Source organism: Merops nubicus, unplaced genomic scaffold, assembly GCF_000691845.1.
Source record: "Merops nubicus isolate BGI_N331 unplaced genomic scaffold, ASM69184v1 scaffold6473, whole genome shotgun sequence".
NCBI lineage: Eukaryota > Metazoa > Chordata > Aves > Coraciiformes > Meropidae > Merops > Merops nubicus.
The window spans coordinates 17,379-32,474 of record NW_008598159.1 but is presented as its reverse complement, the minus strand read 5'-3'; the positions used below and the strand labels follow the sequence as shown (position 1 = coordinate 32,474).

Genomic DNA, 15,096 nt, shown 5'->3' with positions numbered 1-15,096 from the left:
ATGATTCCATGATTCTATGATTCTAAGTATGCCTCGAAGACAAAGAGGTAAAGTACATCTGATGATTTGAATTTAGAGGTATTATGTGTGACTTTTACTGTAGTTTAATACCATAGCCAGTCTCAAAACCTTTCTCTTGCCCTTTGTGAAAGGAATAATAGTAGCTTGAGTAGTTCTTAGATGAGAAACTGGGGAAAAGAAAATAGGATTCCCTTATTGCTTTCTTTTCCTTTAATATTTGTTTTATTTGATATTTATTTTACTCTTCAGGCAGTTACAGTGAGGATTTTGAAGAAGAAACAGATGCTAATCCTGCCTTTCAGACTGAGGGAAGTCAGGTGAATCAAAACATTTCAGGAGTTGATTTAGGTCCTCAAGAACAGGTAAAACTTACCAAACGCTTATATTACTTGCATGAATTGTAAAAGCTCTGCAATATATATAGCAGTTATTATATATGTGTGTGTAACTACAACTATAATAAACTTTTATATAATATGTACTGTCTGAAAGAAAAGAATATAGTGGTCCTGGGATTATATTGTTCTATCAAGGATTTAAACTTTCATGTGATATATCACTGAAAGGATCTAAGTTCTTCACAGGGTTTCCTGCTTACTCTTCTTTTGAACAGAGAGCTGTGGAGGGGAGTGCACAAATGATGAGCTCTGGTAGGAGTCTCATGCTCAGAATGGGTAGTGATAAATCTCTTGGAGCTAATAAGGTGGCGTCTGCACCTGCAAGTGACACAGACTGAGGGAAGTCGTTCTGTACAGAGGAGCAGTTTGGACAGATGACCCAAAATCTACACTGTATGAGCTTCGGGGAATTGGTGACTAGCTTAGTCAGGTCTTTTGATGTCAACAGATTGACCAGGGAAATCATGGAGGCTGCATCACTGGAAGTGTTCAAGATCAGGCTGGATGTGGCCTTGCACAACCTGGTCTAGTGGGAGGTGTCCTTGCCCATGGTAGGGATGTTGGAACTGTGTAGTCTTCGAGGTCCCTTCCAACTCAAACGATTGGATGTGAAGCACATGTGGCTGGATTCCTGGAGCACATGATCTGATTGTTTTTTTGTGGCTGCATTCCTGGAGGACACGTTCTGATTGATTTCTTTTTTCTTACAAAAGGAGTCTAAAGAGCATCATCATGTGTTCATCTGTAATGGATAACTTACTTAAAAAGAATTAAAAAAACATTTTATTAGAGTAGTATTTCTAATAAATGTTTTAAAAGATCAGATAGAATGGGAGTGTAATGTACTTACTGCTATTCTTTTTTTCTCAAATTACAATATTGGAGAACCAGGAAGGTGCAAAAATGTTATTCCACTTAGGCAGAGTAACATTTAGTTCCCAGTCAGTTGTGAGAGGGTTTACAGAGTACAAGATGTGGAGGACCTTTTCACATCCTAAGGAGAGTTTTAGGGAAATGCATATTCTTGGAGCATGAAGAACTGCTTAGAAAGTCTGTTCAGATTTACCCACATCCCCGAAATTCAAAAAGCAACTTTTTTTTTTTCTTTCTCTTTGTTAGGAAGAATCAAATGCAGGCATGCTGGCTAAAGGTAAAATATAAATTTTGATTGGTAGGAGAATACTAAATGTAACACTTGAAACTTTCTTACATGGTTTTGACTATTTTGATATTTTTCATCTGATTTTCAGTGTTCTGCTGAAAGTCTGTTGGACTGAAATGGTTTTAAATGAATCTACATGTTAGCATTTTAAAGTGATCATCGTGTAATTTTTTTATTGTACTACATCTAGTCAGTACTCAGATTTTGATGCTTAACTGGTTTACCATTAATGGTATTAGAATAATATATGTAGCATTTTTTTTCATGTTTAGTACATGAAGATAAGCTTTGATGTAAGTCTAATTCCAGTGCAGACAGAGTACAAATAAGAGAATTGTGTTTTCTTTGTTGTCTTGGTTTCAGTTGTATTACTTGATTCACAAGATTCAACTACAGAATTTCAAAAGGCTGTTGAAGCATCAGATGTAGCTCTAGGGGAACATCTGCCTGAAGAAGTCAGTGCAATTGAGGTGAATGAAGCAGGTAAGGGTTGCTTTAAAAAACAGACAAACAAAAAAAAACCACAAAAACCCAAGAAAAAAAAATACAGAACAAAACCCAACCCCCAAAATCTTACTTTAGATGGCCCTTGGCTTTTAGTAAGAAATCTTGAAGGGGGGGAAGGGGAATAATTCAGGAAAAAGTCATATTTCTGCTAAAAAGACATCTTTTTACACTTGATTATTGTAAAATTGCTTTGGTATTGCAGTTTGAGTTTTAAATGCCATCATCTGGTTATTTGTCATGGCAAAAATTCTTTGCCACCACTGAACACAATTATAAAATACACTACTTGGCCAACTTTTGTACAACAGTGTTTGCCACATATAGCCAGAGTATGGCTTTGATGGCATCTGTTAAAATAATTACACCACATAGGCTGTTAGTTTTAGTACAGAAAAAATTCTGAGATGGGGAGGGAGGTGGAGAGGCATGCAAACTGTAGATGGGAATATATAGTATGTACTAATTAACTTGGCAACTGTTTATTTTTGTAGTAAAAATGAGATTTTTAAAATATATTTTTCATTACTGAAATTGCTCTTCTCACCACATAATAGACCAAGCTAGTAACTGAAACACAGGCTCTAGTGAGATATTTTCCAAACCAGAAAATCCTGTAGTGTCTCTTAAGAGCCTGCATTTTTCACAGGCACTTCGTATGGACAGACCACCAGTGACATGGAAGCATTACAGCAAGCATACCATCATATTGATCAATCTTTGGGAGACACTGATGAGCAAAAACTGCATGATTCTGCAATGGCAGTCTCAGAATGCTTAGTGCAAAGTGTTTCCCAAAATAATGACATCTGTTCAAAAAATATGTCAACCATTGAATCAGGTAAATTCCTCAAAGAAAGGCATGTATCGTACAAGCATGTAAAATGAGTGATTAGTAATATCTTTAATGTTCGCTTTATGAAACATTTTTAAATGTTGTCATTTTTCCAATTTTTTTTTTCTAATTTTTTTTTATTTGGGTTTTTTTGTGTTTATTTTGCACTAATTAGATTTACCTACTGTGGAAGAATTGATGAAACCAATTAAAGGACATTCATGTAATACCAGAAGTTTTGATATGAAGCCTGAAAGGTATTTATTTTGGAAGATATTTTAAGGAATGTAATCACTTGAGTCCCATTAAGCGTTTGTGAAAAACAGCTTACTAAAACTTCTGTCTTTTTCCCTGATTAAGTAGTGAAATTTCATTATGTCTTGCACTGGCATTATAGCATTTGCAGTGAACTGTGAAATGAATACATAGGGTTAATTGGTTTAGACCAAGGATTCCCAAACTTTGTTTTAAGCAGCAGTTTGCCAAATCATTTGGAGGAGTGTTCCTTACTCTCACAGCTACCACAGCCAGGATCTCTGCTTTCCCAGTTTTCTGCTCTTTCCCCTTTCCCACACATGGATTTCAGCCCACATCCCATCCTAGCTCTCCAGCCTCCATAATCCAAGATCAAGACTTTTTTTCTGCTTGCTCTTGTGATTCTTACTAACGTGTGCACCATACCTGCTGTTTTGCTCCAACTGTTGTTTAGAGCAGAACGCAGGGTCCTGGAACTGTCAGAAATAGGTTATGCTTAAGAAATGAGCTTATCATGTAGCTGCACCCAGCAGAAATTACCGTTCATTGTTTGATTGACATCTGCAAGCATGCAATTAATGCTAATCTCATAGCTGAGTTTGGTACTTCCACAAAAACAGTCACTGCTGGGAAATGCCTCTTGTTGCACAGCATGGGAGTCAATCTGTATAACTAAACCTGCAAGATTGTTCTTAAAAGAAGCCTAGTGGCTTTTTTTTTTTACAGCTGATACCTAAAGGAAAAATGTGACCCTCTTTGTTCACAGTGATAGAAAAGTAAAGGGCAAAGGTCTTACTGTATATTACTTTGTTTTTCCTCACGCAGTCCTGTGAAACTGGTAGACAGCACAGCAAATGACCTCATCAGCCACTTGCCGTTTAAAGAGCACCAGAATAATACAGTCTGGGAGACAAACTTATTTGAAAAATGTATCAGAGCAGAGAGCACCTTTCTGCAGGCAGCTGTGAATGATGATAACTTTGAGAGGGAGACTGAGAGAGAAACTCAGACGAGTGAAGTACAGCCTGATGCACGAAGAGAAAAAATAGTACAAGAATCTCTGCTTTTACAAGGCAGGAAAACTAAACCAGTAAGTAATATCAACCAGATTTTTTATTATATAGAAGTACTTTTAAAATGTATATATTTTCAGACTGCATGTCATTTGATTATGCTCTGATGTTTAGAAACTGAGACACTGTTGCTGTTTTTCTTGAAACTCTCATGTTACCATTGGTGTTGTTAGAGGCAGTCAAATTCAGTGGACTTTGGGACCAGCGGGATTGTTCCTGTCCCAGCTCAATATGTGCAAGGTTGCTGTGGATCCATGTCCCCAGCTCAAGCTAGTAGCAGGTCTGAGGATGTGTTCCCACTTGGGGGGGGGGGTGGATGGAACATATATAAACACATACAGGCACAGAACAGAGAGATACCTATAGAGGGGACAGTTAGGAGTGCAGTTCAATAAGAATATGGGAGAGACTGCAACGATCAGCATCGGGCTTCATCAAACAAGTGTACTGACCAGCAAACTGGTCTTGTCACTAGATTCCTTCATCTTATCTTCCCCTCTATTTCCCACACTTGTTCCTACTTGATCCACCTTAATTTCTCCCTTAGTTATTCTCCTTTGCCTAGACATCCTCAAGTTTTGCACATTCTCAGTATTCTCTCTAATGCTCCATAACAAGATTTACACAATCACAAATCTCTCTGCATCCCTGAATTCTCTTCTCCTTGCATGCCATAAATTAGCCCCACATTCCTTTAGGCAATTACCTCTTCTGTATGCTAGGTGTTGAAGGGAGAGAAGGGTTTTTTTGGCTGATTGATGTTGGTGGATTTCCCACCAGGGCAACAGGCTAAGCTTTCTCATTTGCTGGTCTCAGGAGCTGTGTGCTCTGGTTTTGATAATGGAGTTTAGCAGAGTTCCTCTGCCTGCCACTGTTCCTCTCTTCATCCCTGGGTTTCTGACTATGTCAGAAACAGATCTTTGGTAAGCTAAAGATCTGCAATGTAATACAGCTTCCCAGAACAACTAACCAGAGCTAGTACAAAATACTTACGCTGTGTATACTTCTGAAGTAGTAAAATTCTGCAAAATTACATGTTTAATTTGGTTAAAAATGATGCTTCCTACTGCCCTGGGTCTTACAGCTGTGTAATTCTGGTAATTGGTTCTATGTCCTTTTAGTAGTGAAAGCTACCTTCAGATTTCACTAGAGCCTAAAACTGGTTTTAAACACATGTCTTGTATTACAGGCTCTTCAGTCTTGCTTCTTGAAAAATGAAAGATCAGAATCAATGACAACTAAATCAATGTTATACAAGAATATCAGAAGTCCAGCACCTCTACATAAAAAGAAATCTTCATATGGTCCTCATGGGGTAGTTAGAAGTTCTGGGTATGGGAAACCTACTTCACTCTCAAAACAGTCTTTTCCAGCTAACGAAAAGAAAGCACCAAAAGAAACTTTGAAAAAGACCAGTGTGAAAGCCAAAAGTCCTGCAGATCGAGCAAGATCTAAAGGTAATTCTCTCATAAGAAGTCTGAGTTTAAGAGCCAAAGAGCTTTGCTGTTCAGGCCCCACATTTGAAAAAGAAAAAAAAAATGTAAACTGTTGTAGAAGTCTAAACCCAAACACAATTAAGTGCTAAATTTTTTCCATATCAACATGAAGTTGCTTGAAGAGAGACTTTTAAACAAAGCTTTGCACTGTAGTCTGTTTTGTTTCCACTCACATATATCACCACTATGTTTGAGATTTACCTATTGTTCACCAGTAGGACCAAAACAATAGAAAAACCTGGTATCCAAAAATAAGTATCTACAAGTTATATTTTTTTATTGCAGTAAATGTAGAAATTTGCTTCTTTGTGTGATGCTAAATTTCTGTTCTCAAGTGCTTCTTTTTATCTTTGCTTTCCTAGAGTACAAAAAAAAAACACTAAAAAGAAAGCCCTATTTTCTGTTCATGTCCCTTGTAAAACTAAGGGAAGGAGAATACCAATGTAGTCAAGTGAAAGCTGAGTTGCAAGTAAAGGATTGAACTTTATTTTGGGGTCAAGCCTGAAGAATTTCTAGAGATAATTCAGCGTAACGTCTTTGCAGAAGATGTTTGCTATCTCTGAGGCACAGGAAAATAACTCTACAAACACTCAGGTTTTAGCACACTTCTAGCATGTAATGCTTTTTTAAAAAAAAAGCAGTTTAAGGTTATGTTGCCTGTCTTAGCAAGATGCTTCAGTGGCAGCTCTCAAACTGCGGGATCTTAGTTCCTTAGTGCATTGCTTGGTGCTTCCTGGAGAAGAGGAGGTGCACAGCCAGATGGAGGTGATGTGAATGATGAGTCCAGGGAAAGTGAGACTACTAACATCACTCAGATGAGTTCTTCCTTTAGCTGTAACCATTTTCCATAGTAATTTCAAGTGACTTCAGAAATCAATCTCACTGGGATGCATTGTGCAGGGACCTCTAAATCTAGGCAGAGAATGGCATTGACTCAAATGATCCCTTGATCAGTACCAAGGGAGCACCTTTGGAATGGGATAATATGAGTAATGTAAAATGGATTAAATCAGGGCAATGATCATTGCCTGCTTGTTTTCAGGTATGAAATTCCTAAGCAGGAGCTTTTACCTTAAATTGCTATAGGCAGAAGTGTAGTTACCATCTGTATTTCAGAAGACTACAGTGTGAATAGTTCCACCTATGTTCATTACTCTCTAGGAGGAACTTCCCTGATTTTTAATTTCCAGTCAAGTTGCTATTTGGTGCAAGAAATAGATGTACAAAGTATGCTGTCTGCACTCCAAAGTCCATTTTGAAAATTACTATTTTATGTTCACCATAACTTGAAATACATTTTCATTCTGTATAGTTAGATAACTGGACACTTTCTAAGCACAAAACTGAGATTAAACTTGTTTCATGAAGGATTTATTGTCCAGTACTTGTTTCAGTTGTTCCCTTGGGTTTTTCTTTATCCTGTCTTTGGTTCCTTACTTAAAAATCCCCCACAGTATTTTTCCATTAATGTCTCATTACTCTCAACTTTCTATATTTAATTCAGGATTCAGATTGTAGAGTACTTAATTTATATGCCTAAGGAGTAGATCACATGAAATGATTGGTTTTTTAATTATGAATTTAATTTTTTTTCTATTTTACTTTCTGCCTAAACAAAGAAGCCTTATTTGCTACGAGGATAATAAAATCTGCAACAAATGAACCAACTTCAAAGGGAGATATTAGCAAAGTTACGTCTGGCCAATCAGTTGTTAATAATCTTGGACACCAGGCTGTGGATTATTGCAGGCAGTATCAGCATGTAAGTAATTATCAGTGATGTCTCTAATTATAGTACATACAACTTGAGTTGCATACCTATTTTTTTTAAGACTTTTAATACTTTCACAAGATTGGCAAATGCTGAAATACTGAATAATGACTGCCCTTCAATCAAATACTAGTTTTTGCTTTTAAAATATGCAAGTATAATCATACTGCTTTTCAGGTGCTTGAATAATTCTGTTACTTGGGTGGTTCTATATACTTAAAGTTGGAATGCTCATTAATTTCTAAAAATTACTACTTTGTGGTAGAAAAGAGGAAAATTTTAAATCCAACTTAAGTGTTCTGTGATAAATGTTAAATAGCACTACTGTTTGGGGCTTTTTATCTATTTGCATTGCATTGAATATTTAGCTATCCTCTGGCTTCTCCAAGGTGATTGAATTTGCAGTACTATAATGGATTTTCCTTCTTCCTCATCAACTCTGTAAAAAATTACTGATTGAATACCTAAATCATTACTCCTTTTCAAAAAGTAAGATGCATAATGGAATCCTTCTGGTTGCTGTATAGCTCTCTTATGAGAGGTGCTTGATGCTTCTTGGGTTTTTTTGGCTTGTTTTCCTCATGCATATTTTAGAAATGAGGAAGTAGCTCATCAAAGTAAATGATGGTTTGCTATTAGAATATTGTTTTGAGTTTTTTTTTCTTTTCAAGTGCCTTATGTTGTCGTTGAGAGCCAGAGAAGCCAGTTCAATAAAACTGATGAGCAGAAATTTTGGTAAATAATCAGCTCAGTGTAATGTTCCCCTGAATTTTTGTCTTCATTAGGATTTATCATTTTCTCCTATCAAAAGTTGTGATAGAGAGCTATACTTGCTAAAACGAGTGCAAGATGCAGAGGAGGATCTGAACTCCGCCCGTGATTTGTGTCAGCAGCTAACCAGCACAGTTTCACAAAAAGAGAAAGAAATGGAGACGAAGATAGCAGAATTGAAAACTCAGCATGAAAAAGAGCTCTCTCGGCTGGGTCACGAGAACTATGTTCTTCAGAGTAAGGTATTTTATCATCCTGTGTCCCGTTACTAGAGACCAGGAGAAATGCTGCTTCTGAAAGTTAATGTTATTTTACATGCCTTGGTAATGAGCAGAAAATCCAGATTTACACACAGAGCTCGTTTGTAAATGCATACCTGCTGTTATGTTCATTGCCCGTAAGACATGATCCTTTTTTTTTTATATTCAGAGGTAACTCAATGTTATCCTGAGTTCCTTTGCTTTGTTATTTAAGAGTTCTGAAGCAGATTTTTTTTGCAAAAATCAAACACATTCTTCTTAAAAAAAAAAAAAAATAGCAGATACCACTTGTTACAGATACATACTGCATGTTGAGATACTGGGAGGAGAAGGGGTTTAATGCATTTTTCAGTGTTGCATTTTGTCTGTATGGCATATACCCAGGGTTATTCCACTATACCCTCATACCCACCTGTCTAGATACCTAAGAACAGAGGAGGGGAGGGCAAATCTTGGGTAATTTTTCCCAAATTTTTAATACTTTTTTCCTGTTTTGTAATACTTATGTGAAACTCCAATAATGAGATTGGCTCACTGGTCTGCTTTCATATCTTAATGAAAAGATTGACTTATTTATACTATAAAAGCCTAGTCTTGTGGAGAATTCTATATTGCTAACAAAATTTTCTGATTAATTCTATGTCTTTTCCTTTCTGAAAGTTAAGAGGTATGGAAGAGCTGGCTAAAGAAAAGAAGTGGAGCCACCATATAGCAGCAATTCCTGGCACTGAAGAAAAACTGGCACAAGTACAAAAAGAAATTGCAGATCAAGAGGTTATTATTCAAGGTTACCAACAGGTATACTACACAGCACGTTGAGCTGTGTTCTAGCCAGTTAGAGAAACAAAACTGTTCAATGGCTGCTACTATTCTGTTGAAAACTGTTACCTGGCTGTCTAAAAAGTGGATGAAACTAATGTGTGAAGGGCAAACATGTACTGGACATTTTAAAAGTATTTCACACATGTCTAGTTTGGGTTAAGTTTTTTTCAATGATTCCATGCAACTATGTTATTCCATGTTCTATAGTGTAAAAATATTCTGACTTGTCCATTGAGAACTGGGAAAATACTCTATGGCAAATAAGGAGCCACATGTTGGTGGGGCTTTTTGCCTCAAATGTAGAAAATAGTATTTATAAGCAATATTAGAAATCTGGTGGGTTCTGGTTTTAAGATGTTATTCACATAAGGTTTCTTTGAAATCAGCTGCTTATTAGTGTGCCTGATTTTTGTTACCTAGTCAAGTGTAGAAATAGATAGTACAAGCTTAATAATCCTATTGAATACTTGCAGCTGTAAAATCAAATAGGTCAGTTTAACCAGTTTCCAGCTGTTGCTCAGCAGTGTTTCTTAGTGTAGGCACAATGTTCTGCCAGGGTGGCTGTGAGCATAAAGGTAATGAAAGTAGATACCCATTTTAGAAGTTTAGTAATAAAACATTTAGTGTTCACTTCCACTGTTTCAGTAGACAAACTCTGCAAGTTGTAGACAACTGTTTATGAACTGGATAAAACAGCAATTTATTCTTTAACTTTGTCTGTCTCATCTTAGGAAAATGAGAGGTTATACAAACAAATGAAAGAGCTACAGATCCAAAACAAAAAAACCGAGGAGCAGATGTTTAAGGAGAATCAGTGTTTAATGTCCGAATTAATAGCCATAAGGTAGGTGTTTAAACACCCAAACTAAAAATCCCTGGAGTTTCCAGTTGTTTATTATTTTTTTTTGTGAAGAATCACTGCGGAGTCCACCAGATACGCACATTTTTCTAGCCTTTCTTGGGTTTGTGGTTGTATGTTTTCTGTTGAGAATCAATTTATATTGATTATGGGCACTTCATTCTTAGTCTTCTTGCTGATGTTGCAGACTTGGGGGAATACTGGAGTCTTCCATTTGGGGACTATGCAAATATTCTTATTCATATTCTTATTCAGAGTGTCATATATGCTACACTTGTTCTGATATTATGGCTCTGCTCACGTGTCAAAATATTTTGATGCTGCTGTAAGATGAGTAAACCAGGGGCCACAAGAGATGCTGGTAGAACCACTAGATTCTCTGCGTTGTATATCCTGTAACAGTTGCATCTTGTGTTAGTGATGAGGAAAAAAACTAGAAATTGTGTGTATTTCTAATTTATAAATCTTTGCCATAAATTTTTTTTTCTAGTTCCACTGATGCAGAGTACGTTTTTGTTTCCCTCTCTTGTGTAATGCCAACAAACAAGATGTGTAAAGTGAGCAGACTTCACCTTACAGATGATTTTTTTTGTTATAAAGATGTACTGCATAGTTGCCTATTTCTTTGTTTTAAGCTTTCACAGGTTGATTTTGTAGTACCATTTTGAAGGGTGGGTTGGGAGTATGTTTCTTTGTTAGTATACCACTGGTAGGACACTGAATTGCTGCATTGCATAAATTTTTTTGCTGTTACCATTTAGAGAAAAGATAGAGAAGACTAATAACATCCAGTCATGGATCATGCAGGATTCCCAACCAGCCAGAAATCGGAGTTTCACAGAATTGATTTCAGAGCTTCGAGCTGCACAGGTAGGTAGATGCCAAGCCTGGTTTTCCTGTGTTCTTACAAAAAAATGCAAAACTATCCATATTGTACACTAATAATGTAAAGAAATAGTGGAGCATGCTGTTCTTTGCCTCACTTTTGCATCACAAATGTCTCATCAGATGGACCGTAGAAGAAATCCCCGAAAGCACAGACTGACTGAATGAAGTGCAGTGTTGCCATGTTTACTGGCAATTCTGAAATACCTTGCGAGGGCTTGCAGAAGGCAGTGATACCTCTGTAGCTTTCCTACGTAAGAATAAACCAGAAGAGAGTTTATCCCTGCTCTGTAACAACCTGTAGAAAAGAACATGAGATTAAAAAGAACCATTTGTTATTCACTCATGTCACTTTTTTTTTTTTGTGGTCCTACAGGTGCTTGTGCTTTTGAGGGAGGATGTTTAGTAAGATTCATGTTTAAATTAAAGGCTTTTAGGAACTTATGTTTCTGTTTACTGCAAGCAGACATTGTTCTGGTACATACTTCTCTGATAAACTAGAAATTAAAAACTGCTTCTTCCTTTTTTTTTTCCTTCTGTTTTCTTTTAATTAAAAACAAAAAAAAAAATCCTAGCTGGTTAAGTAGGTGGTGAGAGGACATGAATCCAGTGAGCTTCAAGACCAATGCAGTCTGATAGTGCTGACTTCCAGCTTTTAAGACTCCAGTGTCTCCTCTAGTTCCAACCTCATAGGTGTTGCTGCTACACTTAGGTCCAACCTGTAATGAGACTGAGCACAAGATGCAAAGATGGAATGACTCACAGACAACACTAACATGGTCGGGCACATAGACAACCCAGAGAGCAGTGCCTCTCCTCAAACCACAGCACTACAGATAGTACCCTTGAAAAACGTGGAGCACATACAGACTGATCCTGTTGAGCAGATGAGGACAGGAGTTTGCTAGCAGTAAGAAATAAATGCACATACTGGCCATTGCTGGCCCTAGACACTTGGTCCATTCACTGGCTGGCTTCAAATTGTCAGCCCCTGTACTTGCTGCTCTTTGTAGCTATGGATCTCTAGGACCAAGGGCCTCCATCTCCAGAGGCTGGCACGGAGACCTTTCAGCCTCCTTAATCTTGAAGTTTGCTGGTGTTTGCACGTGAGCAAACAGATCAGAGTGCATGCAGAAAATGGTGAGAAATAGAATGGAGTAAGATGACCTGCTAGGAAATACATCTGTCCACTTAAACTACAGGCTTAGGTCTTAGAAATGAGTAAAGCCATTTGCTCTACTGACTCTCTCAAAAGGCAGGTATTTTCTACTTCTAAAATAATTATTTAAGACTTAATAAAAATATACATGGGGGTTTCTTTTATGCTTAGCTGAAGTTTCCCCATTCTCTGCTATAAAAGGCTTGAAACTAAAACCAAACCTGGAAAACCTCACTGCTGCTCATAGTCTGACACAACTGTTGCTGTGTAATCATTTTATGGTGAGAAAGCATGTCCAGTTTTTTTGTATGACAGCGTGTGTTTTATCTTTTCTTATCATTTCCTCTAAAACTCAGAAGGAAGAAACTAAATTACAAGAAGAGATAAGACATCTCAAGCAAGAGAAACAGGCTCTTGAGGTAGACTTGGGACAAGCAAAGAAGGAGAGAGATTTAGCAAAAGTCCAGATTGCATCCACATCAGGTAACACACCTTCATTTTGTTGAATAATTTTGCCTGCTCTGTGTGTCACTAAAGAAGTAACTAAAATCTGTGTCTTACTAAAATATTACTTAGTCAAATGCATCTAGGCCATTTTCAAGTATTTTCTAAACTTCTAATAAAAGGATACAGTGAAGGACACACTACAGGACTTCTGGCACTCAATTAGAATGCCTATCCTTGTATGCAGCCAAACTCTTTGTTGTTGCCTGTTAAATTTGATTTCTTGTTCATCTCCCACTGGGCATGGAAAACAGACAATTTTTTATTATTTTTCATTTATAATATTTTTATTTTCTCTGTTCATAAGAAAAGATCTAATATGTTGCATCTTCTATTTAGGTCTTGGCCATTTTTACCTATAATTTGTGCTTTGTGACTATTTTTTCCAATTTGACTTTAGCCGTTTTAATGAGAGATGCCAGAAACTGGACTCCTTCACTTCCACTGTCAGGCATCACAAGTACTCAGACCTGTAATATTTGCCTCCATGTCTCTTCTCAAAATGCTTGATCCCTAAATGGGAGGAGTATGATCAATAAATACATAAGCATATATTCTGTATTGTCATCTGTATTGGTACTGAATATTTGTTTATTAGAATGTGATCAAGAATAGATTGCCATGGGATTCGGTTTTAAATAACTCCCATGGTAAACTGTGAACCATTGAGTACTACTATATATAAGGGAAAAGGTGTGGGGGTTTTTTTCAAATACTGTTTCACTTGAGATCCTAATTAGGATCTGGTTTTAATTCTTCACCACAGTAACAAGATTACTAAACATCTGAAATGTGCTGGGAAGGATAGCGTTGACTAATTACTAACAAAACAATACTAAGGATGTTTTATTCTTCTAGATGAGAAGTCTTATCAATTTAAAGTTATGGAAGAATCTTACAAACAGGAAATTAGTCATTTGAAAAGAAGACTTCAGTGGTATGCAGAGAATCAAGACCTTCTGGATAAAGATGCAGCCCGTCTCAAAGACGCAAAAAAAGAAATTGAGAAACTGAAACTAGAGGTGATAATAGCTAGCTTTATCTAAGAAGTTAAAACTTTCAATTATTTTTTTCTAGTGATGAATACAATGTAATTTTGTCCATAAAAATCCTTTTTTTTTTCACCAAGGAAAAAACCATGCAAACTCTATAAGTCAATTAAATCAAATGTGGAATAGTCACTATCTATCAAAATAGATATCACTGCAGATGCAGTGAGAATTGCAAGTGTATAATGCCTAAAACCTGGTTTTGCTTGTAGTGAACTTCCTTAAAACCTGCAAAATTTTTGACTAAGAAAGAAATACGTTGTTATATTTAGTACGTTAGGAGTCAGCATTTATTTAGGCACAATGTCACTTTGCTTTTTGGCTGTTTGTGTGTTTCATCACAGAGTATAGCCTTGCAAATCACAGACTATTTCCTTAATTCACCTGGAATTCATGTAATATGCAGTACTTCATATTATAGCTTACTAACCAATCCTGCATACTGGAAGTATGGTAGAAAGAGGCAGATTTACTAGCCTGAAGACAAGAATGTCCCGGAGTTGAAGTTCTTTTAGATTTCTGTAGCTAGTTTCAGCTCCTTTTGATCTTAAGTCGCTTGAAGAAGCTGTAACAGTTTAAGAACCTGAAGAATCACTTAGTACAGAAATTACTGTTACCTGTTCAGTTGCAGAGTACTTCCATTATGTCGTGTGTTTGAAATGCTTGCTTTTGTACTACAGGACAATGTCTCTAAATATGTATTTCAATTTCTGTTGTCATGAACTGGGTAGGTTGAGAAGCTCAGAGCTGAAGCTGGAGATCAGTGTGTGCAACAGAAGAAACGTTTGCAAGACAGAGCAGCAGATGCCAAAAGAATTCAGGATCTTGAGCGACAAGTATGCAATACTAGAGCTGTGTTTTGGTTAACCTTTATTTCAGATAAGTTCTCTTACAACACTTAACAGCCTTTCACAAGGATAAAAAGCATTGAATGAAGCCAGGTGATAAAGTAATTTGTGCTATGCAGCACTCAACACAAAGTTGCAACTATTTACTTACAAAGTGTTCTTTTGCTACTATGTCTAATGAACTATTTACCCATATCCTTTTTAAAATCTCTTGACATTAAAATACTGTTTAGGGTTTCTTGGCAAGGGGAAAGAAGACAAAAGTACACAAAGGCTTGCTATTTATCTTCTCAGACTCCTTTTGTCTATATTCAGTAACCCCTTAACATTATGACCAATTTCAACCAAGCAGATTCAACAGTACAGGTTTAAATGTTATTGGATTCCTACAAGATGCATTAAAACTGGGGGAGTAGAGACCTTA

General features: G+C 36.7%; 1 protein-coding gene across 1 annotated transcript in view; it reads left to right on the top strand.

Annotated features, from left to right (window-relative positions):
• Nucleotides 1-270: 270 nt before the first annotated feature.
• Nucleotides 271-15,096, top strand: part of CEP162 (centrosomal protein 162kDa) — a gene marked incomplete at its 5' end in the record, with an annotated part of 24,813 nt that continues 9,987 nt past the window's right edge. The window contains 15 exons of the mRNA XM_008936942.1: nucleotides 271-383; nucleotides 1,539-1,569; nucleotides 1,945-2,064; nucleotides 2,735-2,926; nucleotides 3,096-3,177; nucleotides 4,001-4,265; nucleotides 5,438-5,705; nucleotides 7,364-7,506; nucleotides 8,301-8,528; nucleotides 9,207-9,344; nucleotides 10,100-10,212; nucleotides 10,989-11,097; nucleotides 12,628-12,754; nucleotides 13,634-13,797; nucleotides 14,556-14,660. Coding sequence (XP_008935190.1) covers nucleotides 271-383; nucleotides 1,539-1,569; nucleotides 1,945-2,064; nucleotides 2,735-2,926; nucleotides 3,096-3,177; nucleotides 4,001-4,265; nucleotides 5,438-5,705; nucleotides 7,364-7,506; nucleotides 8,301-8,528; nucleotides 9,207-9,344; nucleotides 10,100-10,212; nucleotides 10,989-11,097; nucleotides 12,628-12,754; nucleotides 13,634-13,797; nucleotides 14,556-14,660 — 2,198 coding nt within the window. The remainder of the gene's footprint in view (nucleotides 384-1,538; nucleotides 1,570-1,944; nucleotides 2,065-2,734; nucleotides 2,927-3,095; nucleotides 3,178-4,000; nucleotides 4,266-5,437; nucleotides 5,706-7,363; nucleotides 7,507-8,300; nucleotides 8,529-9,206; nucleotides 9,345-10,099; nucleotides 10,213-10,988; nucleotides 11,098-12,627; nucleotides 12,755-13,633; nucleotides 13,798-14,555; nucleotides 14,661-15,096) is intronic.